The 25,256-nt window shown below is 59.8% G+C and overlaps 2 protein-coding genes across 18 annotated transcripts; both read left to right on the top strand.

Moving 5' to 3' along the window:
* The first annotated feature begins 524 nt into the window (after positions 1-524).
* Positions 525-6,782, top strand: LOC105469677 (TBC1 domain family member 10C). Of its 3 annotated transcripts, XM_011721044.3 has the most exons (10): positions 525-629; positions 791-1,026; positions 1,753-1,852; positions 2,116-2,223; positions 2,312-2,418; positions 2,620-2,734; positions 3,345-3,410; positions 3,545-3,734; positions 5,677-5,831; positions 6,106-6,782. In XM_011721044.3, exons 2-10 carry the CDS (start codon positions 875-877, stop codon positions 6,451-6,453), a joined length of 1,341 nt encoding a protein of 446 aa, XP_011719346.1. In that variant the 5' UTR covers positions 525-629; positions 791-874; the 3' UTR covers positions 6,454-6,782. The 3 variants fall into 3 exon arrangements, with proteins under 3 accessions (XP_011719346.1, XP_070930281.1, XP_070930282.1); XM_071074180.1 differs by lacking the exon at positions 525-629 and having other exon boundaries at positions 644-1,026; positions 3,321-3,410; XM_071074181.1 differs by lacking the exons at positions 525-629; positions 3,545-3,734 and having other exon boundaries at positions 644-1,026; positions 2,624-2,734; positions 6,106-6,405.
* A 5,741-nt stretch (positions 6,783-12,523) lies between these two features.
* LOC105469678 (carnosine synthase 1) lies at positions 12,524-23,041 on the top strand. 15 transcript variants are annotated; one of them, XM_071074168.1, is made up of 10 exons: positions 12,524-12,699; positions 12,847-13,667; positions 14,872-15,142; positions 15,881-15,970; positions 16,206-16,693; positions 16,934-17,108; positions 17,200-17,285; positions 18,042-18,273; positions 18,378-18,658; positions 20,825-23,041. In XM_071074168.1, exons 2-10 carry the CDS (start codon positions 13,101-13,103, stop codon positions 22,049-22,051), a joined length of 3,417 nt encoding a protein of 1,138 aa, XP_070930269.1. In that variant the 5' UTR covers positions 12,524-12,699; positions 12,847-13,100; the 3' UTR covers positions 22,052-23,041. The 15 variants fall into 15 exon arrangements, with proteins under 15 accessions (XP_070930269.1, XP_070930271.1, XP_011719351.2 ...); XM_071074170.1 differs by lacking the exon at positions 12,524-12,699 and having other exon boundaries at positions 12,810-12,970; positions 13,641-13,667; XM_071074172.1 differs by lacking the exon at positions 12,524-12,699 and having other exon boundaries at positions 13,105-13,231; positions 13,641-13,667; positions 15,001-15,142.
* The last annotated feature ends 2,215 nt before the right edge of the window (positions 23,042-25,256 follow it).

Raw genomic sequence — 25,256 nt, 5'->3', positions numbered from 1 at the left:
GTTGCAGTGAGCCCAGATCCTGCCATTACACTCCAGCCTGGGTGACAGAGCATGACCCTCAAGAAACAAACACAAAGGCCAGGCGCGGTGGTTCATGCCTGTAATCCCAGCACTTTGGGAGGCAGAGGTGGGTAGATCACCTGAGGTCAGGAGTTTGAGACCAGCCTGGCCAATGTGGCAAAACCCTGTCTCTACTAAAAATACAAAAATTAGCCGGGCATGGTAGTGCATGTCTGTAGTTCCAGCTACTTGGAAGACTGAGGCAGGAGAATCACTTGAATCTGGGAGGTGGAGGTTGCAGTGAGCTGAGACCGTGCCACTGCACTCTAGCCTGGGCAACAGAGCAAGACTCTGTCTCAAAAGAAACAAACAAAACCATTGGAGGTGGCCTGGCCTCTGTGTCTAAGAGGCCTGGGCCCTCCACACCTAGCACAGGAACTCAAGCCTTCAGTCACTGGGGCCATGGGGAGGGTGGGAGGAGCCCACAGCTCAGGGGCACTGGGGCAGGCAGGAAGAGCCTCAGAGAGGAAGGGGTGACACCCCCCACCCTTGGGAGGGGCCCCCAGCGGTTGCTGAAGCTGTGTGAGGAGGAGGAGGAAGTGAGAGGAGGAGGTGAGGTGCTGCAGGAGGTGAGCTGGGCTGGTGGAGACAGAGGCTGGGCCTGGGGCTGGGTCTCCGGACAGAGGCCTGGCTTTTCTGTCAGGGCAGGGCCTAGCCCCCGCCCCCATAAAAGAGGAGACATAGTTGGCTTGGTGAGATATCCTGAATCCTCCCCACTCTCACCCCGCAGCCAGGCCCCAGGCTGGCTGGGAGTGGCCCCTCACACTGGTTCTCCCCACTTTCTCTGCCTGTGGCATTGAAGGCCCCGGGCACCATGGCCCAGGCCCTGGGGGAGGACCTGGTGCAGCCTCCCGAGCTGCAGGATGACTCCAGCTCTTTGGGGTCCGACTCAGAGCTCAGTGGGCCTGGCCCATATCGCCAGGCCGACCGCTATGGATTCATTGGGGGCAGCTCGGCAGAGCCAGGGTAAGGGGGCAGGGTGAGGGATGGTGGGATGCTGGGACAGAGGACGGGGGCTGAGGGCTGAATTCTGGAGGGAGGCCGGGAGGGTCTGGTGGTAGGGATTGGGAGGGGGACTCAGCCAGTAGCACCCGTCCGCAGGCGCCAGGTGGAACACTAAGGTGGGAAGGGTCGGGGAGGCCTCTGTACATCTCTTACCCCCAGCCTCCGAGGGTTCGCACCCACCACTGGGGCAGAACATCCTTCCCCTTTGAACCTCTGGCTCAGGAATCCCAGATCCGAATCACAGACCCATACCTCCTCCTTCCCCCTTTCCCCAAGCTACAGACAGAAACACAAGTCCAGATATAGACAGAAACTTGCCCCAGGTCACACAGGAGATCAGACACAGACCCACATTCAAACTCGGGACTCCGGGCTTCCAGTCCAGGGCTCTCTCCAGCGAGCTTCCCCTATGAATTGTGTCCCTGTCCTGGGTGACAGCCAATCAGCACCTCCCCCAACACACACCCACTCACCCCTTCAATCTCCTGCTTCTGCCCACATTGGGGCCACATCCTTTCCTGTCCCCATGACAAGCATTGGTGGCTCCTGGGTCACAGGTCACCCGACAGGGCTCCCAGAGATCCCTAGGGCCAGGAGCTGGGTTCACCTGGGTAGCCTGGAGGGTGGCAGTGTGGGCCCTGGGTAACAGCTGCCCAGCGCCTGGATACCTGTGCCATGCCTTCCCAGGCCGGGCCACCCGCCTGCAGACCTCATCCGCCAGCGGGAGATGAAGTGGGTGGAGATGACCTTGCACTGGGAGAAAACCATGTCCCGGCGGTACAAGAAGGTGAGGGGCAGGGCAGGGGCACTACTGGCCCCCAGCAGTACAAGAAGGTGAGGGGCAGGGCAGGGGCCCCGTTGGCCTCCGTGGCTCATTCCTGTCTGCCTTGGCCCACATCTTGGCAAAATGTACTCACCCTGTGTCCCAGCACCTCCTGCCTTTGCTCCCTGCCACCCAAAGTGGGCCTCTGCCTGCTGATGAGCTGTGCCTGGGGCCTGCCAGTGGGAGCTATGGAGGCTGCCTAGTGGAGCCCTTGGCCTTGCCCACAGGTAAAGATGCAGTGCCGGAAAGGCATCCCGTCTGCCCTGCGTGCCCGGTGCTGGCCCCTGTTGTGCGGGGCCCATGTGTGCCAGAAGAACAGCCCTGGCACCTATCAGGTGAGGGAGTGGGCAGGGGCCCCAACTCCCCTACCCAGAGCCCCTCACCACACCAAACCCTCACACCCACCTTCCTGGCTACCCACAGGAGCTGGCAGAGGCCCCTGGAGACCCACAGTGGATGGAGACCATTGGCAGGGACCTGCACCGCCAGTTCCCCCTGCACGAGATGTTTGTGTCACCTCAGGGCCACGGGTACGAGGCCGGTGATACCCAGGGACCCCCAGCCCCACAAGCCCTGGGTGCTCCAGCCCACTTTCCCCAGCCCAGCTGTACAGTCTTGCATCTCAGGGGACCCAGCAAGGCCCAGGGAGGCTGAGACCTGGGCAGAGACCCCCAGAGGGTGGAGAAGGGGGTGCCTGCAGGACTGGCCCCTTATGGGGTCTTCCGGCACAGGCAGCAAGGGCTCCTGCAGGTGCTCAAGGCCTACACCCTGTATCGACCGGAGCAGGGCTACTGCCAGGCCCAGGGGCCTGTGGCTGCTGTGCTGCTCATGCACCTGCCCCCGGAGGTGAGTGACCTTGACCCCGCTCTGGGAACCCTAGTGACCTAGGCCCAGGGAACCCCATCCCCACGAACTGCGGCCTCAGAAACCTGCGATCCTTGATTCCTGGACCCCGTCCTAGTGACCCAGGGCCTCATGACTGCCAGCCTCACAGACCTTCAAGCCTAATGACCTTGACTCCAGGAACCTGGGACCCTTGATCCCAACCTTGACCCCAGTCATCTAGGAATCTGGATATTATCACCTTGACCTCATGACTCCTGATTCTGAACTTGGGGACTGTGACCCCAACCCCAATGACCCCAGAAACCCAGGACTTGAACTTTGGGACACTCCCAATCCTTGGCCAGTGAACCCCAACCCTGTGACCTTCAAATCTAACACCATGAGCCCTGTGATTTCCAACACCCTAAACCCCTCAGCAGGCCCTGTCTTGGGCAGAGGGGGGTGCTTTTGGGAAGGGCTCCCAGGAACTGAGCAGGTTAGGAGTGGCCCTGAGTCCAGGCTCCTGTGGTGCCCAGGCCCTCCCCTTCACTCCTTTCCCCTGTCCTGACTTCCCCTCTGCGGTCCCTTCCTTGGTGGGCACTTACAGGCCTGTGCCCTGCCCCTTCCCCAGGAAGCCTTCTGGTGCCTGGTGCAGATCTGTGAGGTCTACCTCCCCGGCTACTACGGGCCCCACATGGTGAGGGGCTGGCATGGGGAATGGAGGAGGGAGGGGCAGGGGCCCGGTGAGTGGGTGGGGGTCTGGGGACTGAGGGAGGTTGAGCCTGAGCTCTGGGGGTGGCGGTGCTGGCCTGCTGACGGACGTGGCCACAGGAGGCTGTGCGGCTGGATGCCGAGGTGTTCATGGCCCTGCTGCGGCGGCTGCTCCCGCACGTACACAAGCACCTGCAGCAGGTGGGCGTCGGGCCCCTGCTCTACCTGCCCGAGTGGTTCCTGTGCCTCTTCGCCCGCTCCCTGCCCTTCCCCACAGTGCTGCGTGTCTGGGATGCCTTCCTCAGTGAGGGTGAGTGGGGCAGCCAGTGGCTGGGGCAGGAGCCTTGGGGTATGGGTGGGTAGGTAGCTCACCAGCCCCGGGGTTCCCTTTTTGAGCCTCAAATCACAGGACTGGGTGTACCAAAGGTGATGGCCTGGTGCCTGGTGGTACATCACCTATCACCCATCACCCAGGCACCGCCTGGAGCAGAGCTGGGCCAGAGAGGCTTCCAGGGGAGGCAGATGGGGCAGGAGCTGGGTGATCACAGCACATGGAGGCCTGAGTGTCTCAGGGACAGTAGGAGGCGTTTCTCCCCGGAGCCCGCAGGCACCTGCTGCGTGCTCACTGGCTCCGGACGTGGATCTGCAGCTGGGAATCAAGTGATCGAGACCTTCATTCTGGCGGGGGTGGGGATGGGTGGCGACAGTAACCAAATTCACACAAGATATTTATAGATTGTCAGAAGTGCCATGAAGAAAATAAAACTAGGGATGTGACAAAGTGTCAGGGGAGCGCAGGGGCGATGGGTGCATTTAAGCTCCTTCTGGCTGCTCTGTGCAGGAGGAGGACTCCCAGGGGTGCCTGTGGAGGCCTGGGGCCAGAGAGGCCACTGTCCCCAGGGGCCAGGCTACAGTCCATGAAGGAGGGAGGGCTTGGAGCCATGAAGCCAGAGAAGTGGAGGCTGGGGGCCAGGCCAAGAACAGGAGGGGAGTCGGAGCAGGACCAAGCTGGACTCCCTGTGTCTTTGGGACTCCGCCTTGATACTGCCATCGGTAACCCACCTGCATTCTGTTCTATATGTGAGATCTGGAGGTTGCACCTTAAAACGTGGTAGAAATCAATCAGCATGCATACTGAATGCCTGTCGTGTGCTCGGCCGGCTTCCTGCCCTCCGCACAGTGGAGGACCATTGGCTGGCTTAGAGTTCTGGTCACAGGTGTCCAAGTCGCTATCCATGCGGTCACCTCCCAACCAGCCTCAGACCTCGAGAGCAGGGCTGGGCAGAGCTGGGCAGGGCCTGACCTGCCCGCCTGAGAGCAAACACTACACAGGCTCCCTTTATCAGAAGGACGATAGCATGAGTAGTGATTGTTTCTTGACAGTCACCATCATCACTCAACCTTGCCGGTCCCCTGGTGTCTCTTCTCAGATCAGAGGCTGCCAGGAAAGGATTCTGAGGCTCCAGGACTAGCCCAAGCTTGCATTGTGGGGAGTGCACCAAGTGCTATGCTCCTAGCTTAGGGGAGAGCAGTTCTGCCTAGGATCTTTCTAGAATCAGAGGGTCACAGATCCAAGCTGGAAAGGCCCTTAAAGGGCTCCACCTGACCTTTCCTCATGGAGATGAGCAAGCTGAGGCCCAGGGAGGGCTTGGTGTGAAGGCATCAGTAGCCCCGGGCTCCTGGCAGGAAGCTGGTGGCTTGGAGGGGTGGAGCCTTGGGGTGTGGGCAGGGAGCTAGCTCACCAGCTCCGGGGTTCCCTTTTGGAGCCTCGAGTCATAGGACCAGGTGTGCTGAAGGTGATAGTCCTGTGCCTGGTGGCACATCACCTGTCACCCGAATGCCGCCTGGGGTAGGAGCTGGGTGATCATAGCACATAGAGGCCTGACCGGCTCAGGGAGGGTAGGAGGTGCTCCTCCCTGGAGCCCACAGGCACTTGCTGGCTCCAGATGTGGATGGCATCTGAGCATCAAGCGATTGAGACCTTCATTCTGGCGGGGGTGGGGATGGGAGGTGACAGTAACCAAATTCACAAGATACTAACTCTTCCCCAAAGCATCTGTGGCTCTTGAGGCTGACTTGACCAGTGCAGTGGGCTGTGTCGCCCAAAATGCAACTCTACCCTCTGTCATTGTACCTGAACTAGGGGGGCAGAGCTGCAGGAGAGTGGCAGGCACATGGCTGAGGGCAGGTTTGGGTGCAGAACTGTGGAGGGGCAGGGCCGGCCTCCCAGTGAGTGAGCCTCCGGCCTGCAGGTGCCAAGGTACTGTTCCGTGTGGGGCTGACATTGGTGCGCCTGGCGCTGGGCACTGCAGAGCAACGAGGGGCCTGCCCTGGCCTCCTGGAGACACTCGGAGCCCTTCGAGCCATCCCCCCCGCGCAGCTGCAGGAGGAGGCCTTCATGTCACAGGTGGGTGCCCCCGCCTCTCCTCGGACTTGCCCAGCCCCTGCTGCATGGGGGAAACTGAGTCCCAGAGCAGGAACCCAAAGCGAGAACGGGGACTTAGTTCCTGTCCCCTGAGCTTCAGAGAACACGAAAACCCGAGGCTTCCAGTGGCTTTCTGTGGCTCCCCAGCGAGGCGTCTGTCAGCCCCTCAGTCCTCAGCCACTTCCTGGGCTGGGGACCTCAGTTTCCTGTTCCTGCCTTGAGGCCGGGCAAACGCAGTACCAACTGCTCCCCACAGGTGCACAACGTGGTGCTGTCAGAGCGGGACCTGCAGCGGGAGATCAAGGCCCAGCTGGCCCAGCTGCCCGATTCTGCGCCGGGGCCCCCGCCCCGGCCACAGGTCCGCCTCGCTGGGGCCCAAGCCATCTTCGAGGCCCAGCAGCTGGCAGGGGCACGACGAGGCGCCAAGCCTGAGGTGCCCCGGATTGTGGTGCAGCCCCCAGAGGAGCCCAGACCACCACGGCGGAAACCCCAGACCCGCGGCAAGACTTTCCATGGGCTCCTGACTCGGGCCCGGGGCCCCCCCATCGAGGGGCCTCCCAGGCCCCAACGAGGCTCCACCTCCTTCCTGGACACCCGCTTCTGAGAGGACCATGGACTCAGTGTTCCCCAGTCTCAATTGCCTGATGGCTGATGCCAGCCCTGCAAATGGGCACCGCACTTTACTCTTGGGACTCGGCTTCCTTCCAGGCAAGGACCAGGCGGTGGGGGAGGAGGAGGTCCTCCGTGGTACATACTGGGTCAGACACTAGCATGGAGGAGGGTCACAGAGTGGGGCACCTGAGGACTCATGGAACCGTCCTGGTGCCCAGGCCCTCACAAGTACCAAAGCCGGCACCATAGGAGTCAGGGAAGGGGTTGGCTGGGTGAAGGGACCCCAGAGGGCTCCAGGAATAAAATCTTTTTGAACTTGGATCTTCGGATCTTCAGCTCTTCAGAGCCTTGGATGGTGCTGGATCAAATACCCTCCTCCCAACCCCAGACAGACAGCCCCTTCCCCTCCTCCCTCACCTGCCCTTCCCAGCCCTGGCCTCTCCTGGTCCTGCCCTGGGGACACACTGAGGCTGCCCACTGGCAGCTGGGGAAGGTGTTTACATAAGTAAGAGCCAATTGAAAGTTACCCTGCCCTAGCGTCTGGGGACAGGAGTGGCTTTTGCACCTGCAGGAGGAGGGCGCCCCAGTGGATGGCGAGTCCAGGAGTTCTACCCCCTTTTCTGCCCTCCTTCCCCTCCCTCCAGGGTGGTTCAGAACTCGCTGGGATGGGGGACTCTAACCCAAGTCCTCCCCGCACCCATGGTCTTGGTCACATCTGTCAAAGGGACCCAGGCAAGAACAAAGGCCTAGTGTGCCGCGGACAAAGGAGAAAGGTCCCGCCAGCCCTCGCCCCTCCCTGATCCCTGTGTCTGCCCCCTCGGGACCGCCACCATGGAAACCCCCTCCCACACTCACTAATAGCCCCTGTGGGTGCCTAGGACTTGAGCCATCGCCAGGGCAACAGGGCTGGTTCCGACACAGGCGTGTGTCCCGCAGTGCCCGTTCCCAAGTGCCTGCCTCTCAATGGGGAACACGGCAGGACTCCACATGGATGGGAGGCATCTGCAGGCTCGGGCTCCACAGGTGGTCATTGGGTGGGGTGTCAGTGGAGTCACCTGTCGGACTCTGGGTTTGGAATGTTCTTGCGACAGGGCCACAGGCTGCATCTATGTGGCAAGTGCCAGGTCCTGGGTCCTGGGCAGACCTGTCCTACTCCCAAGGAGCCTATCCCCTGGAATAGGGAATCATGGTGGCCCAGACCCTTATCTGTCATTTATCTGGGGGAAACTGAGGCTCAGGAGAAGCAGGAACTTGCAGAAAGCCTTACTATCCATGGCAGACCCAAGGTTTACCCCTGCCCCGACCACTGGCAGCTCCCCGCCAGGCAGCCCCCTGGGAGTGCTGTCTCCTTCTCCTTCCCCACCCCACCCCCAATCCCGCACCAGCCTGTGTGTGTGGAGGAGGCAACAGTCAGACCCCTGTGCGTTAGAGAGCGCTCCAGAGCCTCCTCCGCCCACTCCTCCTCACCCCGCTGGGGTGCCTGCAACTTAGTAATAGCCTCCTTACCTGTAGTTTACAAAACCCTTTCCCAGACACCCCCTGCCAGACCCTCTCTCTGCAGGTGGCCCCCGATATCCCTGTTAGAGACACAGAGGCTCAGTGAGGACAAGGACCTCACCCAGGCCCACAGTGAAAGGCAGAGCCGGCTGGAATGCAGAGGCAAGGCTGTGTAGACTATGCCTTAGCCTTAGACGAGGAGTGTCTTGGAATCTCAGGCACTGTAGCAGGCAGGGTGGCCGGGGTCAGGGGGCACTTGTCCCTGAAGTCTACTTGGGAGCTCCCCACCCTCCACAGTTCAGCTCTTCGCCTGGGAGAATAGGGGAGCAAGGTGCAGCAGCCTCAGCCCTGGGCCGAGGGTCTGTCATGAGCCTGCGGGGGCCCGATGGCAGTGGTTCACCCTGGACACAGACCCTAGGAGCAGGTGGTCTCCGGCAGGGCCCCTCTAGCTGGGGCTCAGTCACTGCCTTTCCTACGCAGAAGACTGTTTTCTGGGCAGCCCTTCTGTAGGTTTCCTTATCAGCCATCTGCATGGGAGCCCTAGCTCATGGGTCGGACAGAAGAGGACCAGTGCTCTCCCGGCGTGAACCCTCGCACCCATGCGTTCTCACAGGCTCTCCTCCGCAGGGCTGCGCCGGCCCCCACAGCACCTTTTTGACAGCTAAGGAAAGATGTGTCTCCTCCAGGCAACATGCAGCCTCACCAGAGTACACGGTGTAGCAGAGTGGGGCATGACCTCTCACCCAGGTGCCTCTGTGCAGGGAGCAGCCGACACAAACATGCTCAGAGAACCTAGAAAGTCCCTACAGATCTGCCTGGAAAGGGGCTCAGAGAAGGGAAGCGAAGCATCGGAGGGCACGCAGTGTGTGGGGACAGGAGCTGGGAGGGCCCTGGCATGTCTGTCAGTCTGTCTCAGAGTGGGGCATGCAGACTGGACACGAGTTGGGGCATGCAAAGGAGTGGATGGGGGGCAAATGGGTGCCTGCCATGGATCAGGGGGACCCACGGTCTCCATCTTGCACTGCCACCCACTTGAGGTTCCCTGAATTCCCACACTGTTCCAGGCTCCCAGAGGGGTCAGACTTAGACTCCCCGACATGGGAAAGGCCCTTTCTCCTTCTCTGAGCCTCAGTATTCTCCCGCGGATAATGGGATTATAATAGCCTCCACCCCAGCCTCAAGAGTGCTCTCCCAGCTCATGATAGTGATGATGACTGTTCAGTCCAGCTGCGCAGCAGCCAAAGCACTCCCTCTCCTCACCCCACCCCTACCTGACTTGGCTCCACCTCAGGTGATGTCCAGGCTTTCCCGGCAGGGGCAGAGCAGAACCACCCTGCCCACCTGCCTGCCCCAAGTCCCAGGGCCCTGAGCTTGGGCTGCAGCTGCCCAACTCTGATTTTCCTCCGTGTCCACAAGGCAAAAGCCAGTGCAGCCAGGGACCAGCCAGCGTGGCCTGGGAGAGGGCACACCACACAGCCCTCCTTGCGGGCATGCACGTATTCTGGTAGAAGATCCCAGCTCTGCCTCTCACTAGCTGTGTGACCTTGGGCAAGTCACACGACCTCTCTGAGTCTCATAATTGCTCCCTTGCATGTGAAGTGTTAAGCCTGGGCTAAGTGTGCACTGTATCCCCATTTGAAAATGAGAAAACTGGCCGGGCGCGGTGGCTCAAGCCTGTAATCCCAGCACTTTGGGAGGCCGAGACGGGCGGATCACGAGGTCAGGAGATCGAGACCATCCTGGCTAATATGGTGAAACCCCGTCTCTACTAAAAATACAAAAAACTAGCCGGGCGAGGTGGTGGGCGCCTGTAGTCCCAGCTACTCGGGAGGCTGAGGCAGGAGAATGGCGTAAACCCGGGAGGCGGAGCTTGCAGTGAGCTGAGATCCGGCCACTGCACTCCAGCCTGGGCGACAAAGCAAGACTCCGTCTCAAAAAAAAAAAAAAAAAAAAAAGGAAAATGAGAAAACTGAGTCCCCGGGGCTGCAGAGCTTGTTAAATTTGTTGTTACGTGTCAAAAACTCATGCTCTTTGGATCACACCCAGGCCCCACCGTGGGACCCCATGGGCACCCAGGCAGCAAGGGATTGGGTCTCCTGGGGTGGCTGTACCTCATTCCTGGAGCCTGGGCCAGCTGCTGGGAGGGCTGCATGTGGGCCTGGAAGTTGTGTGGGGAATGTGGGCTGGGCTAGGCACCCTGGAGAAGCCATTTCCGCTCTCTGCCAACCCCTCCAGTGGTAGACAGGGATGTATCTGCACAGACTGCCCTGTTTATGTTGCAGAAAGGGTCCAACAGCTGTCATCTCTGTCCCTGATGTGTGTGGGCCCCTCAGTGCTCTCCCCCAGGCCAGGAGGCTCTCAAGGACAGCCAGGGCTCAATGTGTCCAGCTCTGAGACAGGTAGGGAGAGGGAATGACTGGGGACTGTGAGGGGGAGGAATCAGAGCCATGGGCTGCCCTGCCTGGGAGAGGGGAAGCAGCCCCATTCTAGGCTGGGGAGACTGAGCTTCAGATCACAAAGGGGAGGGGCCCAGGTCCCACAGCCAGAGCTAGGATTGAAACCCACTGGTAGGACACACTCCAGGAGAGGGTGTGAATCTTTGGCTCTGCTTCTGTGGGTGAACTGTGGCTGTGACCCAGGTCTCTTGGGGTAGCTTCTGTGGTTGTTTGGGTGGGTGCACTTGGGTGTGAGTATGTGTGTCTTGGGGAGATTATAGCTTCAACTCCGGGTGTGAAGTCGACCTAGGTGGGTGTTGATGAGCAGAGCAGATTTCTTTTCCTTTCTTTCTTTTCTTTTTTCTTTTTAAAGAGATGGGGGGCTGGGCACGGTGGCTCACACCTGTAATCCCAGCACTTTGGGAGGCTGAGGCGAGCAGATCACGAGGTCAGGAGATTGAGACCATCCTGGCCAACATGATGAAACCCCGCCTCCGGCCGGGCGCGGTGGCTCAAGCCTGTAATCCCAGCACTTTGGGAGGCCGAGACGGGCGGATCACAAGGTCAGGAGATCAAGACCAGCCTGGCTAAATACGGTGAAACCCCATCTCTACTAAAAAATACAAAAAACTAGCCGGGTGAGGTGGCGGGCGCCTGTAGTCCCAGCTACTCGGGAGGCTGAGGCAGGAGAATGGCATAGACCCGGGAGGCGGAGCTTGCAGTGAGCTGAGATGCGGCCACTGCACTCCAGCCTGGGCGACAGAGCGAGACTCCGTCTCAAAAAAAAAAAAAAAAAAAAAAGAAACCCCGCCTCCACTAAAAATACAAAAATTAGCTGGCTGGACTGGGCACAGTGGCTCATGCCTGTAATCCTAATGCTTTGGCAGGCTGAGGCAGGCGGATCACCTGAGGTCGGGAGTTCGAGACCAGCCTGACCAACATGGAGAAACCCTGTCTCTACAAAAAATACAAAATTTGGGAGGCCGAGACGGGCGGATCACGAGTTCAGGAGATCGAGACCATCCTGGCTAACACGGTGAAACCCCGTCTCTACTAAAATACAAAAAAAATTAGCCGGGCGAGGTGGCGGGCGCCTGTACTCCCAGCTACTCGGGAGGCTGAGGCAGAATGGCATGAACCCGGGAGGCGGGGCTTGCAGTGAGCTGAGATCTGGCCACTGCACTCCAGCCTGGGCAACAGAGCTAGACTCCGTCTCAAAAAAAAAAAAAAAAAACAACAACAAAATTAGCCGGGTATGGTGGCGCATGCCTGTAATCCCAGCTACTCCAGCCTGGGCAACAAGAGCGAAACTCCTCCCCCCGACAAAAAAAAAGTAGCTGGGTGTGGTGGCTCGCACCTGTAGTCCCAGCTACTTGGGAGGCTGAGGCAGAAGAATCACTGGACCCGGGGAGGCGGAGGTTGCAGTGAGCCAAAATCGTGCCACTGCACTCCAGCCTGGTGACAAAACAAGACTCTGTCTTAAAAAAAAAAAAAGGGATAGGGTCTCGGCTGGGCACAGTGGCTCATACCTGTATTCTCAGGACATTGGGAGGCCGAGGCAGGCGGAGCACCTGAAGTCAGGAGTTCAAGACAAGCCTGGCCAACATGGCAAAACCCGGTCTCTACTAAACACACAAAAGTTAGCCAGGCATGGTGGCTTGTGCTTGTAATCCCAGCTACTCTGGAGGCTGAGATAGGAGAATCACTCGCGCCTGGGAGGTGGAGGTTGCAGTGAGCTGAGATCACGCCACTGCACTCCAGCCTGGGTGACACAGTGAAACTCTGTCTCACAAAAACAAAAACAAAAACAAAAAAAAAGAGAGAGATAGAGATAGGGTCTCACTGTATTGCCAGGCTGGAGTGCAGTGGCACAACCAGGACTCACTGTGGTCTCGACCCCTGGGGCTCAGGTGATCTTCCCACCTCAGCCTCCCAAGTAGCTGGGATTATTACAGGCCCACACCACCTCAACAAGCTAGTTTTAAAATGGTTTTTTTTTTTTTTTTTTTTTTTTTTTCCTATGCTGCCCAGGCTGGTTGCAAACTCCTGGGTTCAAGCAATCCTCCTGCCACAGGCTCCCAAAGTTCTGGGATTATAGGCAGCCACCACACCAGAAGAGACTGGATCTTACAGACATCCTGGCCCCTGTGTGCAAGTCCACTGGGCCCAGAAGTGAGGAGGAGGCTGCACAGATGTGCAGAGACCCTGGCCCAGGAGGGCCTCTCTGGGAGAACGTGCAATAGGGCAGAGCGCTGGCGGCTGGGACAGAAAGCTGCAGGGCTGGGAGCTCCGGCCTCTCTCCAAAGGTAGAGCTCAGGGCTGTGTGCCCCAGGCTGCTCTCCCGGGCACACCACCCCTAAGGGCGGGCCCTTGTACCAGTCTCTGCCCGCTCCGGCTCTCCCCGCCCCTCCTTTCCATCTCTTCTCCACGGTGGCCTTCCTCTTTCTTCACAGCCCTAAGTCTGTGACCCCCGACGACAGTCCCTGTCCATCTGCACCTGGCCCTCTGTCGGGACTTCCTCTGTGTCTCTGAAGACCTCCGTCTCTCCTTGCCTGCTCCGTGCCCTCCTCCTGCCGGGTTCGTGTCCTGCCCCACGCCCCCAGGTCTGGGACGTTTTCGTGGCGGGTGGGGCAGGCACGTTCCTGGCGGGTCCCTATCGGTCCCTGTCGGTCCGTCCGCCCCGCGCCGCCCCCGCCGGGCACTGGGCATGCCCCGGGCGTTTCTATATAAAGCGGCGCCGCTTGGGCCCGGCGCTGTGCCACTGCCACCGCCGTCGCCGCTGCATCCCGCCCGGTCCGAGTCCGCCCACCACGCCCGCCCAGCCGCTACCGCCGCCAGGTACCCAGGCTCCAGCCCCGCCCCGGGAGAGCCAGGGAGGGGGGCGGCCGGGGCAGGAGTCGCGGGGACGAGAACCCCGCGCGCCCGCGCTCCGCGGCGGGACCCTCGACGCTACGCTCCCCACCCCCGGGACCTGGCGCCCCCCACTCCCCCCGCACTGGAGGGGCAGAGCCGAGCCGGGACCCTAGGGCAGGAAGGACCTGTGAGCGCGTTGGGGCAGGAGCCACTTGGTCTGGGCAGCAGAAATCCCTCCCCATCTTCGGGGTGGGGGTGGGGCGGTCTTGGCCTTTCTCTGCAGGGACAGGTGTTGGCCACCTCTCCACTCCCAAAGTCTAGGGGCTGGAAGGCCAGGCAGGGACCTGGCTGCCCTGACTCCTTCGTCTCTCTGTCCCTCTGTCTCTGCCATCAGTCTTTCAGCCACTCCACCCACGAGATGGTGAGTCTCCTGCCGTCCTTCCCCCACAAGGCCCAAGTCCCTGGGCAGAGAGAAGGCCCAGAGGACAGCAGGCGGCACCCAGGACCTAAGCCTGGGGGTTGCCCCATGCAGAGAGCTTAGACCCACGACCAGCTCCCCCACCCCCACCCTGCAGCTGCATCCTGGGAGGTGGGCACTCTTAATGCCCTGTGACAGTCATTCATTCCACGGCCCCTCAGGGAGCTCACCTTCTACGAGAGGGCACAGAGGCTCTGGCCCTGGCAAACTGGGATTCAAGCCCAGGTGTGAGGCCTAGTCCTCTGCCATCTGGGCCACAGCACGCCATCTCCCAACAACCAAGAGATTCTCTTCGTCCCAGCCTCATCAGCCCCCAGGGGATGGGACAGGGCAGGCACCAGGCAACAAGGCCCAAAGAGACCTCATAACTTGCTCAAGGTGGCTGAGCCTGTCCCCTGGAGGACAGACCCAGCAGGCAGGCCTGTCCAGGTGTGGGGACTGCAAAGAACAAGAATTCCATTCACATGGAGCCTCCCAGCAGCCCCATATGGGGTGCGCCAGCCTCAGAGAGGGGAGGGACATTAGGTTTCATCCAAAGAAAGCATTTCCATGACTCAAAATATCTGCAAAGAGGGGTCCCAGCCCTCCCCCTCCTAATGTCTAGCCCAGGGCTGGGCACACAGTAGGGCTTCAAGGCCTACGTGGGGATGACAGGGAATCACATTTAGGTGTCGGCACACTCCATGCTGGGTCATGAGAGAGAAATAAGCCACCCCAGAGTGATGGCTGGGTTCGTTCATTCACCTGCTCTTCGGTCAACAAACATTTACTGAGCAGTGGCTGTGTGCCAGGCACGGTTTAGGTGCTGGGGTTGCCTCCATGAACAAAACAAACAGAAAACTCTGCTGCTTTGAAGCAAGCTAAGGCGGAGCCCAGCGTGGGGGCACGGGGGGTGCTGGTCGGCAGGACACTGCTTCCTGCCATTCCTCCAGGGGCACCGCACAGAACAGTTTACAAAGCACTCCCACCATCGCGTTCCCATTAATGCGCCTTCACCCCCAACACAGGCCTTTCCTCTCCTAGTCCCCGGGACGGTGTCAGCCCTGAACACAGCCCAGGCTGGGAGAGTGGGAGGCTTACACCCTTGGGTGACTTAATGTGACCACTGGCCCATCCTGCCCAAGATCCACCGCTTCTGCCCTCTCAGCTCTCCCTGGATCCATCTGGTCCCGAGTGGGATTGCCCACTGGGCTCCAAGGACCTGGAGGATGAGGGCCCCTGGGGAGGGGGCTCTGGCCTGCCGCCCACAGGCTGCTTCCCTGGCTCCTGGCGCCAGGACGTGGGCCTGGACTGCAAGGGATCCCCCGAGGGGACCGAGGCCCGGGCCTGGACTGTCTACTACTACAGCCTCCTGCAGAGCTGTCTGCAGCAAGCTGGCCTTCCGGAGACCCAGGACCGCAGCCAGGCGCCCCGCACAGGTGCCCAAGGGCTCCCTGGAGGGGGGCACCCCTGGGGGCAGGGAGGGGCCCCCAGCCCAGTCTGCTTCCTTGTCCATGTCAAGGTCAGCCCCTTCCCCCAGGCTCTGGTTCGGTCTGAAGGCAGGAAAGGCACAGCTAGTTGGCCTAGGGTAGGCAAGGGCATCTGGCACCAGTGAGGTCAAGGATTGGGCTCTCTGCCCTCACCCCCTCCCCAAAAAGACCCAGCCCTGGGATTGGGAAACTGTTGTGTGGCACTGAAGCTTCTAGAGAAAGGTCTTGGGAGCTGCGGCAGAGGCAGCTCAGCAGCTGAGACCCCCCAGACTCCTCCCCTTCTGCCCCTCCCACGCCTGTTGTATATACAGATTTTGTGTGGACAGAGGGTTCGCAGGTAGAATACCTGAGAACCACAGACTCGGTCCCACTGTACAAACTGGGAAACAGGGGCTCGGAGGAACACTGACTCCTCCGAGGTGACACAGAAAGTCAGAGCTCAGGCTAGAACCCCGGTCTCCAGTCACCCAGCCTGCAGCTCTTCTGGAACAACTGCAGAAAGGGGGAGCCCGTCTCACAGGGCAGGACTGGCGGGCACGTCCACTCCCTGTCTGTCCCCTGTCTCGTCCGATTCCTGGGAAAACTCTGGGGGCCCAGGGTGAGGCCATGGGTGTGGAGGTGGTGGAAGGTGGGCAGAGAGACAACAAGGGCGCCCCTGGTGAGCTGGGCCATGTTCTCTTTCCCGAGGCTGTCCTGGGGCGGAGGTGACCTTGTGCGTTCTGGGCTCCCCCAGCACCTTTCTGCCTGTGCTGCTGGAGGGTGGGGTCCAGAGCCCGGGTGAGTGTGTGCTCAAGTTTCCCCATCCCCTTCTACAGAAAGGGCAGCCCTGCCCTGGCCCAGCTACATCCCAAAATACCCGCCAACCCTGGCAACTGCCTGCATTCCACTGGAGCAGCTGCCATGCCGAGTGGGGCTGGGTTCTGGGATCAGCTGCCCCCACTCCGCTACCCAGGGGCCCGGGCATGGGCCATCAAGCCTTCCCTGGCCAGCCACTTGCCTTCTTTGCCCACAGGAAACATGCTCCTTTGCCTGTCCCCTGCTTGGTTGATGAAGGTGCCAGCACCTGGGCAGCCGGGTGAGGCAGCCCTGCTGGTCTCCAAGGCTGTGAGCTTCCACCCTGGGGGCCTGACATTCCTGGATGACTTTGTCCCCCCACGCCGTGCCACCTACTTTCTGGCAGGCCTGGGTCTGGGGCCCAGCCGGGGCCGAGAGGCAGCAGAGCTCGCCCGTGACCTGACCTGCCCCACAGGAGCTTCGGCTGAGCTGGCCCGGCTGCTGGAGGACCGGCTGCTGACAAGGCAGTTGCTGGCCCAGCAGGGTGGTGTGGCTGTGCCAGCGACCCTGGCGTTCACTTACAAGCCGCCAGGGCTGCTGCGCGGAGGGGATTCCAGCCCAGGGCTACGGCTGGTGGAGCTGAGTGGCAAAGAGGGCCAAGAGACGCTGGTGAAAGAGGAAGTGGAGGCTTTTCTGCGCTCCGAGGCCCTGGGTGATGTCCTGCAGGTAACAGGCTCTTGTCCACCCCGAGGTCTGTACAGATGCCAGCAGGATGGGACCCAGGCACGGCTACCAAGTCTGGCTGGGAAGGTGTCCCTACCTCTTAGCCCTGCCACTGCCCCATCTCTAGGGCAATCCCCTGCCCTTCTGCCTCAGTTTACTCACCGGCTCCTGTGGTGGAAGCGCCCCCCACCCTGCAGTACCTGCGGTGGCGTCCAGGAGGCCTCTTTCCGCTCCTTGCTGCAGGTGGCTGTGAAGCTCAGTGGCTGGCGCTGGCGGGGGCGGCAGGCATTGCATCTGCACCCACGGGCAGAGCTGGGTGCAGTGGTGAACACAGTGCTGGCACTGCTGGAGAAGCTGGAGGAGGAGGAGAGTGTCCTGGTGGAGGCTGTGTACCCACCTGTCCAGCTGCCCTGCTCAGGTGAGAGTCACCTGGGCTGGCCAAGGGTGGGAGCTTGGTGTGGCCTTCTGGCCACTCTGTGCTGGCCTTAGACCTCCTTGTCTTCCCCCAGATGGTCCTTCACCTGGCCCTGGCCTGGCCGTGCGAATCTGTGCTGTGGTGTGTCGGACACAGGGTGATAGGCCACTGCTGAGCAAGGTGAGTGTGGCCCAGGCCCAGGTTGTGACCCTGCCTGCCACACCCCAGTCCAGTCCCAGTGGTTTGCCAAGGGCCCCTGAGCCGTCTCTGGGCAGAGAGGACAAAATCCTTAGAGGGATCGAAGTTGCCTCTGGGGAAACTACTGGGTCTGACCCGTCTTCACTTTCCTGCAACCCTTCCAGAACCCCTCCCACACCAAGAGCCCCTGCCCCTGTGCTCAGCCCCACGCTGGGTAGTACCAGGGCCCAGGGGGCTGAATTGTCTTTCCAGAGGGTCTTGCCCACCTAGAGGCTGACCCAGGGCTTCCTGATAAACCTCTAGTGCCTGGAGCCCTTCAGGAGGGGCCTCTAAGCTGGGGAGTTCAGGAAGGCTTTTAGGGACCCTACTGGGTACCCAGCTCTAGGCTACACTGAGAGGGAGAGATTCGACCCTGCCCTCAGGGAGCTCCAGTGGGGTAGGGGAGACGGGAGATGCTAGGACGGGGCACACCAGGGTGGCCCAGGCCCTCAGGGCTGCAGGAGCCATCCTGGAGCGGGACGCCAGCTGGGCCTGGAAGCCTGGGTAGAATCCCTGGAGGGGTCTGGGGACCAGATGGGGAGTGGCAGGTATAGCTTGTGTGCAATTTAAGACATGCTGGAGGACGGGGCTTCTTGTATGTCCAGTGAGGGGTCTGGTCTGAATCTTGGCACAAGGGGGTGGGGGTGTGCATGGGGGGCAGGAGTGTGTGGGCCTCCCTCTGAGCCGCCCCCTGCCCAGGTGGTGTGCGGCGTGGGCCGCGGAGACCGGCCTCTACGGCACCACAACTCCCTGCCGAGGACGCTGGAGGTGGCGCTGGCCCAGTGCGGCCTGGGCGAGGAGGCGCAGGTGGCGGCCGTGCGGCAGCGCGTTAAGGCGGCGGCCGAGGCCGCGCTGACTGCCATGCTGGCTCTGGAGGCCGGCCTGAGTGCCGAGCAGCGCGGCGGGCGCCGGGCGCACACGGACTTCCTGGGTGAGTGACGGCGGCAGGGACGGGGGCCAGGGCCCGGAGCCGAAGGCCAGGGGCAGGAGGGCGGGGGCTGCCCGCGCTGAGCTCGCGTTCCCCGCCGGGCGCAGGCGTGGATTTCGCGCTGACAGCGGCCGGCGGCATGCTGACCCCCGTGGCCCTGGAGCTGAACGGCGGCCTGTGCCTGGAGGCGTGTGGCGCGCTCGAGGGGCTGTGGGCCGCGCCGCGGCTGGGGCCGGCAGCCGCCGAGGCGGCGGCCGCGCCGCTGGTGGAGACCATGCTACGGCGGTCGGCGCGCTGCCTCATGGAGGGCAAGCAGCTGCTGGTGGTCGGCGCGGGCGGCGTCAGCAAGAAGTTCGTGTGGGAAGCGGCGCGCGACTACGGGCTCCAGGTGGGCGGGGCTGAGCCCCAGGTCCTGGCCCGAGCGGTGGAGGCGGAACTCTGGGGCGGGGCCTGGAGCAAAGGGGCGCTCTTGGGGCGGGACCCCCCGCTCTAGGGGCGGTGCTTGGGCGGGGCATCCTGGCCCGGTGCACGGAAGCCTGGGCGTAGGGGCGGGGTCCGCCGTCCTGAGAGGGTGAGGAGACTCCGCTAGTTCTGTGCCTGCCCGGAGTGAGAGGCCATGGAGAGAGGCAAGGAGTCCTCCGCAGAAAGAGGAGAGGAGCCCGGGTAGATGGGCTGGAGGAGGGACAGCGTTAGCGTCAGAGCGGGGGCCTTGAATGCCAGGCTAAGGAGCCTGGCTCTGTCCTGGGGAAAGGGCGGGCCCTTTGAGGTTGAATTCCTGACACTTGGCACACAGGACCCGCAGAGGGTGCTGGGGAGCCGCATACAGATCCTGAATCCAGTTCATAGCAGGGCCTCACATTACAGAATCTGGAGCGAGCCAGGCAGGTAGACTTTTATTTTGAGACAGGGTCTCACTCTGTTGACCAGACTGGAGTGCGGTGGTGCGATCACAGCTCACTGCAGCCTCGACTTCCTGGGCTCAAGCGATCCTCCCACCTCAGCCCCGCTAATTTTTTTTATTTTTTATTTTATTTTATTTTTAATACCGAGTCTCGCTCTGTCTCCCAGGCTGGAGTGGAATGGCACAATCTTGGCTCACTGCAACCTCCGCCTCCTGGGTTCAAGTGATTCTCGTGCCTCAGCCTCCTGAGTAACTAGGGTTACAGGCGTGCGCCACCATGCCCAGCTAATTTTTGTATTTTTAGTAGAGACAGAGTTTCACCATGTTGGCCAGGCTAGTCTCGAACTCCTGACCTCAAGTGATCTGCCCGCCTTGGCCTCCCAAAGATCTGGGATTACAGGCGTGAGGCACCGCGCCCGGCCTGCCCGGCTAATTTCAGCATGAGCCACCGCGCCCAGCCTGCCCGGCTAATTTTTAAATTTTTTTTTTTTTTTTTTTTTTTTTTTTTCTGAGACAGAGTCTTGCTGTGTCCCCCAGGCTGGAGTGCAGTGGCGCGATCTCGGCTCACTGCAAGCTTCGCCTCCTGGGTTCACGCCATTCTCCTGCCTCAGCCTCCTGAGTAGCTGGGACTACAGGCGCCCACTACCGCGCCTGGCTAATTTTTTGTATTTTTAGTAGAGATGGGGTTTCACCGTGGTCTCGATCTCCTGACCTTGTGATCCGCCCGCCTTGGCCTCCCAAAGTGCTGGAATTACAGGCGTGAGCCACTGCGCCCGGCCAATTTTTAAAATGTTTAGTAGAGACTGTATCTCACTCTGTTGTGCAGGGTGGTCTTGAACTCCTGAGCTTAAGCGGTCCTCCTGCTTTGGCCTCCCGAAGTGCTGGGATTACAGGTGTGAGCCACCGCACCCGGCCAAGTAGACATTCTTATCCCCATTGAACAGATAAGCAAACAGGCTGTCTCAAGCTGGCCCTAATCTAGCAAAGTGGCTTCCTCTCCCCTCTCCCACCATGCAGCACCCCCTGGGGACACCACCTCTGTGTTCCCTGCCTTGCTCAGTGTTTTCTCCACTTGGAATGCCATACCACTGCTGAGGCTGTGTTACTTTGCAGAGAGCCGCCCTCCCACTCTCTTCAGTGGCTGCCTCTGCCCTGGGTTCCCCCAGCAGGCAGTAAGCTTTAGGGGCACGGGGCCCCACTGGATTCCTCCCAGTGTCAGAGCACTTGGGGTGAATGATGACCAAACCACTTGTCCCCAGCCCCAGCCCTGGTAGTTTCTCTGCAAGCCCCGGCCAGTGAGGCTGCCTGTGGGAAAGAGTCTGCCGTGCTCTCTCACACCCCCCTCTCTGTGCTGCAGCCCCTCCCACCCAGATCATGCCTTTTCCTCCTGCAGCCACCTGGCTGACTCTTATTCTTCAGCTCCCAGCTTAGGCACTGCCTCGTCTAGGCTGCCTTCCCTCCCTCCAGCCTGTATTAGATGTTGCACTTCTGCCTCTTCCATTTATTCAGTCAATCCTCAACACATATTTATTGAGCACCTAGTGTTTGTGCACTCGTATCCCCCGAAGACCTGGGCCATCCTAGGCCCCATCCTATCCCCCTAGCACCCAGTACTGGCTGACCTGGATATGCCCCGCCCTGTGGCTTCTGCAGCTGCACCTCGTGGAGTCAGACCCCAACCACTTTGCATCCCAGTTGGTACAGACCTTCATCCACTTTGACATGACCGAGCACCGGAGGGATGAGGAGAATGCACGGCTGCTGGCAGAGTTGGTGCGGGCTCGCGGCCTAAAGCTAGATGGCTGCTTCTCCTACTGGGACGACTGCCTGGTGCTCACAGCCCTGCTCTGCCAGGAGCTGGGTCTGCCCTGCAGCCCCCCAGCTGCCATGCGCCTGGCCAAGAAGAAAAGCCTCACCCAGCTGCACCTGTTGCGCCACCATGGCCCACCCTGGCCTGCGCCCTCCCTCCATGCTGTGCCCTGCTGCCCACTGGAGAGCGAGGCTGATGTGGAGAGGGCCGTGCACCAGGTACCCCTGCCGGGTGTCATGAAGCTGGAGTTCGGGGCAGGTGCAGTGGGCGTGCGGCTGGTAGAGGATGCACCACAGTGCCATGAGCACTTTTCCCGGATTACCCGAGACTTGCAGGGCGAGGCCGACCACCCGGGCATTGGGCTGGGCTGGGGCAATGCCATGCTGCTGATGGAGTTTGTGGAGGGCACCGAGCACGATGTGGACCTGGTGTTGTTTGGTGGGCGGCTGCTGGCTGCCTTTGTCTCCGACAATGGCCCTACGAGGCTGCCTGGCTTCACTGAGACGGCGGCCTGCATGCCCACCGGGCTGGCATCAGAGCAGGAGGCACAGATGGTGCAGGCAGCCTTCCGCTGTTGCCTGGGCTGCGGGCTGCTCGATGGGGTCTTCAACGTGGAGCTCAAGCTGACCGGGGCTGGGCCTCGGCTTATCGAGATCAACCCCCGCATGGGTGGCTTCTACCTGCGTGATTGGATCCTGGAGCTCTATGGCGTGGACCTGCTGCTGGCTGCTGTTATGGTGGCCTGCGGCCTGCGTCCTGCCCTGCCCACCCGCCCACGTGCTCGTGGCCACCTGGTGGGCGTCATGTGCCTTGTGTCCCAGCACCTGCAGGCCCTGAGTTCCACTGCCAGCCGTGAGACCCTGCAGGCCCTGCACGACCGTGGCCTGCTACGCCTCAATCTGCTGGAGGAGGCCCTGGTGCCTGGGGAGTACGAGGAGCCCTACTGCAGTGTGGCCTGTGCTGGGTCCAGTCCCACCGAGGCCCGCCTCCGCCTGCTGGGCCTCTGCCAGGGCCTGGGCATTGACGGGCCCAGCTACCCTGTTGCTCACTTCCTGTCTCACTTCAAATAGCACTGGGGCCAGGGGGCAGGGAAGCAGTGCTGGGAGTAGGGACTGTGGTACCCTCTACTCCCTGGAGCTCTTCCTGCCTCTCTCCACATCGCCATGCCCCAGCCCCAGCCTGGCCTGCTGCAACGCCTAGGTCTGTTTCAGAGCAGCAGGGCAATTTTGACACCAAGGCATCCTGGACTCAAGGGCCTCTTGCCCTCCCAAACGCCCCAGTCCAGCCCAGAGCTTCCCCAGCATTCTAGACTTGGAGAAGTGACAATGACCGCACACACACACACCCCTCTGTCGCCAGCTCCCCAGGTGGGAGTGAGCCCAAACCCAGCCCCTCCTGTCCACCCCTCCAGGTCTCACTCTCTTCCTGCCACCTACAAGAGGAGAGGACCTGGCTGGGCCCCAAGCCTTGGACAAATCCTAGAAAAACCTGAGACTAGAACCCTTGTCTTTCTCTTACCCAAATTCTAGGATAGCTCTAGAGCCTGCTAAAAACTTGGCGGCATCCAACCTGCCTCATTCGGCCTGAGCAGTAGAGGCAGGTGGACTGTGGACAGAAGCAATCCTCTTTCCGCTCACCCCGGGCAGACACTACTGCCTGCGTTCCCCCGATGAAAGGAAACAGGCTGAGAGAGGAAAAATGACTGCTCCAGCATTATACCACCGTGGAGGGTGGGTCACAGGACATGATGCAGGGTCCAGGTTTCTGTTTTGATCAAGTCTTACATGCCCATTCAGCTTCTAGGCCCCCCTCACCTCCCTGCCCTCATTCACGAGTGGCCCTGAGACATGTGAATGCCTCCCTCCTATGCATCACAAACCTTCTCCACGAAGCTTTGGTGCTTTGGCCTCCGGCACACCTAACTAGCATTGGCAAAGGAGTCTACATTCTCTTCCTCATTCAGGGAAGATGCTTTAAGAACTCCTGCCTCTGCGCAGCACAGGAACTGGAGACAGCTCCCCAAGCATCCCTCCCCAAATAAAGGCTTATGTACTAGTGAAGTGTCTAGATAGGTTCTCTTGACTGGACAACTCCTCCCAGGATCAGCTAGAGAGGGGGTGGGGAAGGGGATTCAAGGGGATTGGGGATACTTGTAGCATTTGGAGCTAAGGGAAAACCACCCCACTGGCCTGGTGTCTGGGTTGCCCTGGGTTGCCAGGGGCCTGCCCTATACCCACATCAAGACCTGAACCTGAGGATCTCCTTTGGTAGAATTACAACCAAAGGGCCACATCCAACCAGATAACCCTCTGTGTGCCTGGAGACCCTTGAATTCTGTCCACCTCAGTTCATACCCAACCTCCCCTATGCAAACAGAATGCACACCTAGACAGCTTCCAACAATCAGAACTCACACCCAAGGCCTGGTCTGGCCCAAATTCACTTCCACACATCCCCATCCAACAAGAATCCATACCCAATCTTTTTTTTTTTTTTTTGAGACAGAGTTTCACTCTTGTTGCCCAGGCTGGGTGGAGTGCAGTGGCACAGTCACGGCTCACTGCAACCTCTGCCTCCAGGTTCAAGTGATTCTCCTGCCTCAGCCTCCCAAGTAGCTGGGATTACAGGCGCCCACCACCAGACCCGGCTAATTTTTGGTTTTTTAGTAGAGATGGGGTTTCATCATGTTGGCCAGACTAGTCTCGAATTCCTGACCTCAAGTGATCCACCCACCTCGACCTCCCAAAGTGCTGGGATTGCAGGTGTGAACCACTGCGCCCCGCCAAATCCATACCCAATCTAAAGTCACAGACCACGTGTCGCAGACCAGATTTACTGTGTTGAGTGTGTTCTTTCTTTCTTTTTCTCTTTTCTTTTCTTTTCTCTTTTCTTTTCTTTTCTTTTCGACGGAGTCTTACTCTGTTGCCCAGGCTATAGTGCAGTGGCGTGATCTTGGCTCACTGCAACCTCTGCCTCCCAGGTTCAAGCGATTCTCCTAACTCAGCCTCCCAAGTAGCTGGGATTATAGGCATGTACCACCACGCCTGGCTAATTTTTGTATATGTGGTAGAGACGAATTTCACCATGTTGGTCAGGCTGGTCTCGAACTCCTGACCTCAAGTGATCTGCCCGCCTCAGCCTCCCAAAGTGCTGGGATTGCAGGCATGAGCGACTCTGCCTGGCCTGTGTTCATTCTGTCAGCAGAGTTTTTGTTTTTTGCTGGGTGCAGTGGCTCATGCTTGTAATCACAGCACTTCAGGAGGCCAAGGTAGGAGGATCACTTGAGTCCAGGAGTTCAAGACCAACCTCCTGGGCAACAAAACAAGACCTCCTCTCTAAAAAAGAAAGAAAAAAAAGAAAGAAAGAAAGAAAGAAAGAAAGAAAGGAAAAGAAAACAGAAAAAAAAATTAGCCGGGTGTTTGGTTGTGGTGGCATGTGCCTGTCGTTCCAGCTACTTGGGATTGGAGGTGGGAGAATCACCGGAGCCCAAGAAGTCAAGGCTGCAATAAGCCATGATCTTGCCACTGCACTTCAGCCTGGGTGACAGCATAAGATCCTGTCTGAAAAACTAAACAAAAGAAAAAAACAGTAAAGTTTTGGGGTTTTTTTTTTTTTTTTTTTTTTAGTTTGTTTTTTTTTTTGAGACGAAGTTTCGCTCTTGTTGTCCAGGCTGGAATACAATGGCGTGATGTTGGCTCACTGCAACCTCCGCTGCCAGGTTCAAGCAATTCGCCTGCCTCAGCCTTCCTGAGTAGCTGGGATTACAGGCATGCGCCACCATGCCCGGCTAATTTTGTGTTTTTAGTGGAGGCACGGTTCTCCATGTTGGTCAAGCTGGTCCGAGCCACCGCGCCTGGCCAAGTTTTGGGGTTTTATTTGTTTTGAGACTTGGTCTCACTCTATCGCCCAGGCTGGAGTGCAATGGCGCGATCTTGGCTCACTGCAACCTCCGCTGCCCGAGTTCAAGCGATTCTCCCACCTCAGCCTCCTCGGTAGCTGGGAGTACAGGTGCGTGCCATCACGCCTGTCTAATTTTTGTATTTATAGTAGAGGCAGAGTTTCATCAACTCTTGGCCTCAAGTGATCCACCCACCTCGGCCTCCCAAAGTGTTGAGATTACAGGTGTGAGCCACCGCCTCTGACCTTTTTGTTTTTTTGAGACAGGATCTCACTCTGTCACCAAGCCTGGAATGCGGTGGCACCATCATAGCTCACTGTAACCTTGAACTCCTGGCCTCAAGTGATCCTCCCTACTTGGCTTCCCAAAGTGTTACG

Source organism: Macaca nemestrina, chromosome 12 (assembly GCF_043159975.1).
Source record: "Macaca nemestrina isolate mMacNem1 chromosome 12, mMacNem.hap1, whole genome shotgun sequence".
NCBI classification, from domain to species: domain Eukaryota; kingdom Metazoa; phylum Chordata; class Mammalia; order Primates; family Cercopithecidae; genus Macaca; species Macaca nemestrina.
This window is presented reverse-complemented; position numbering and strand designations above follow the sequence as displayed.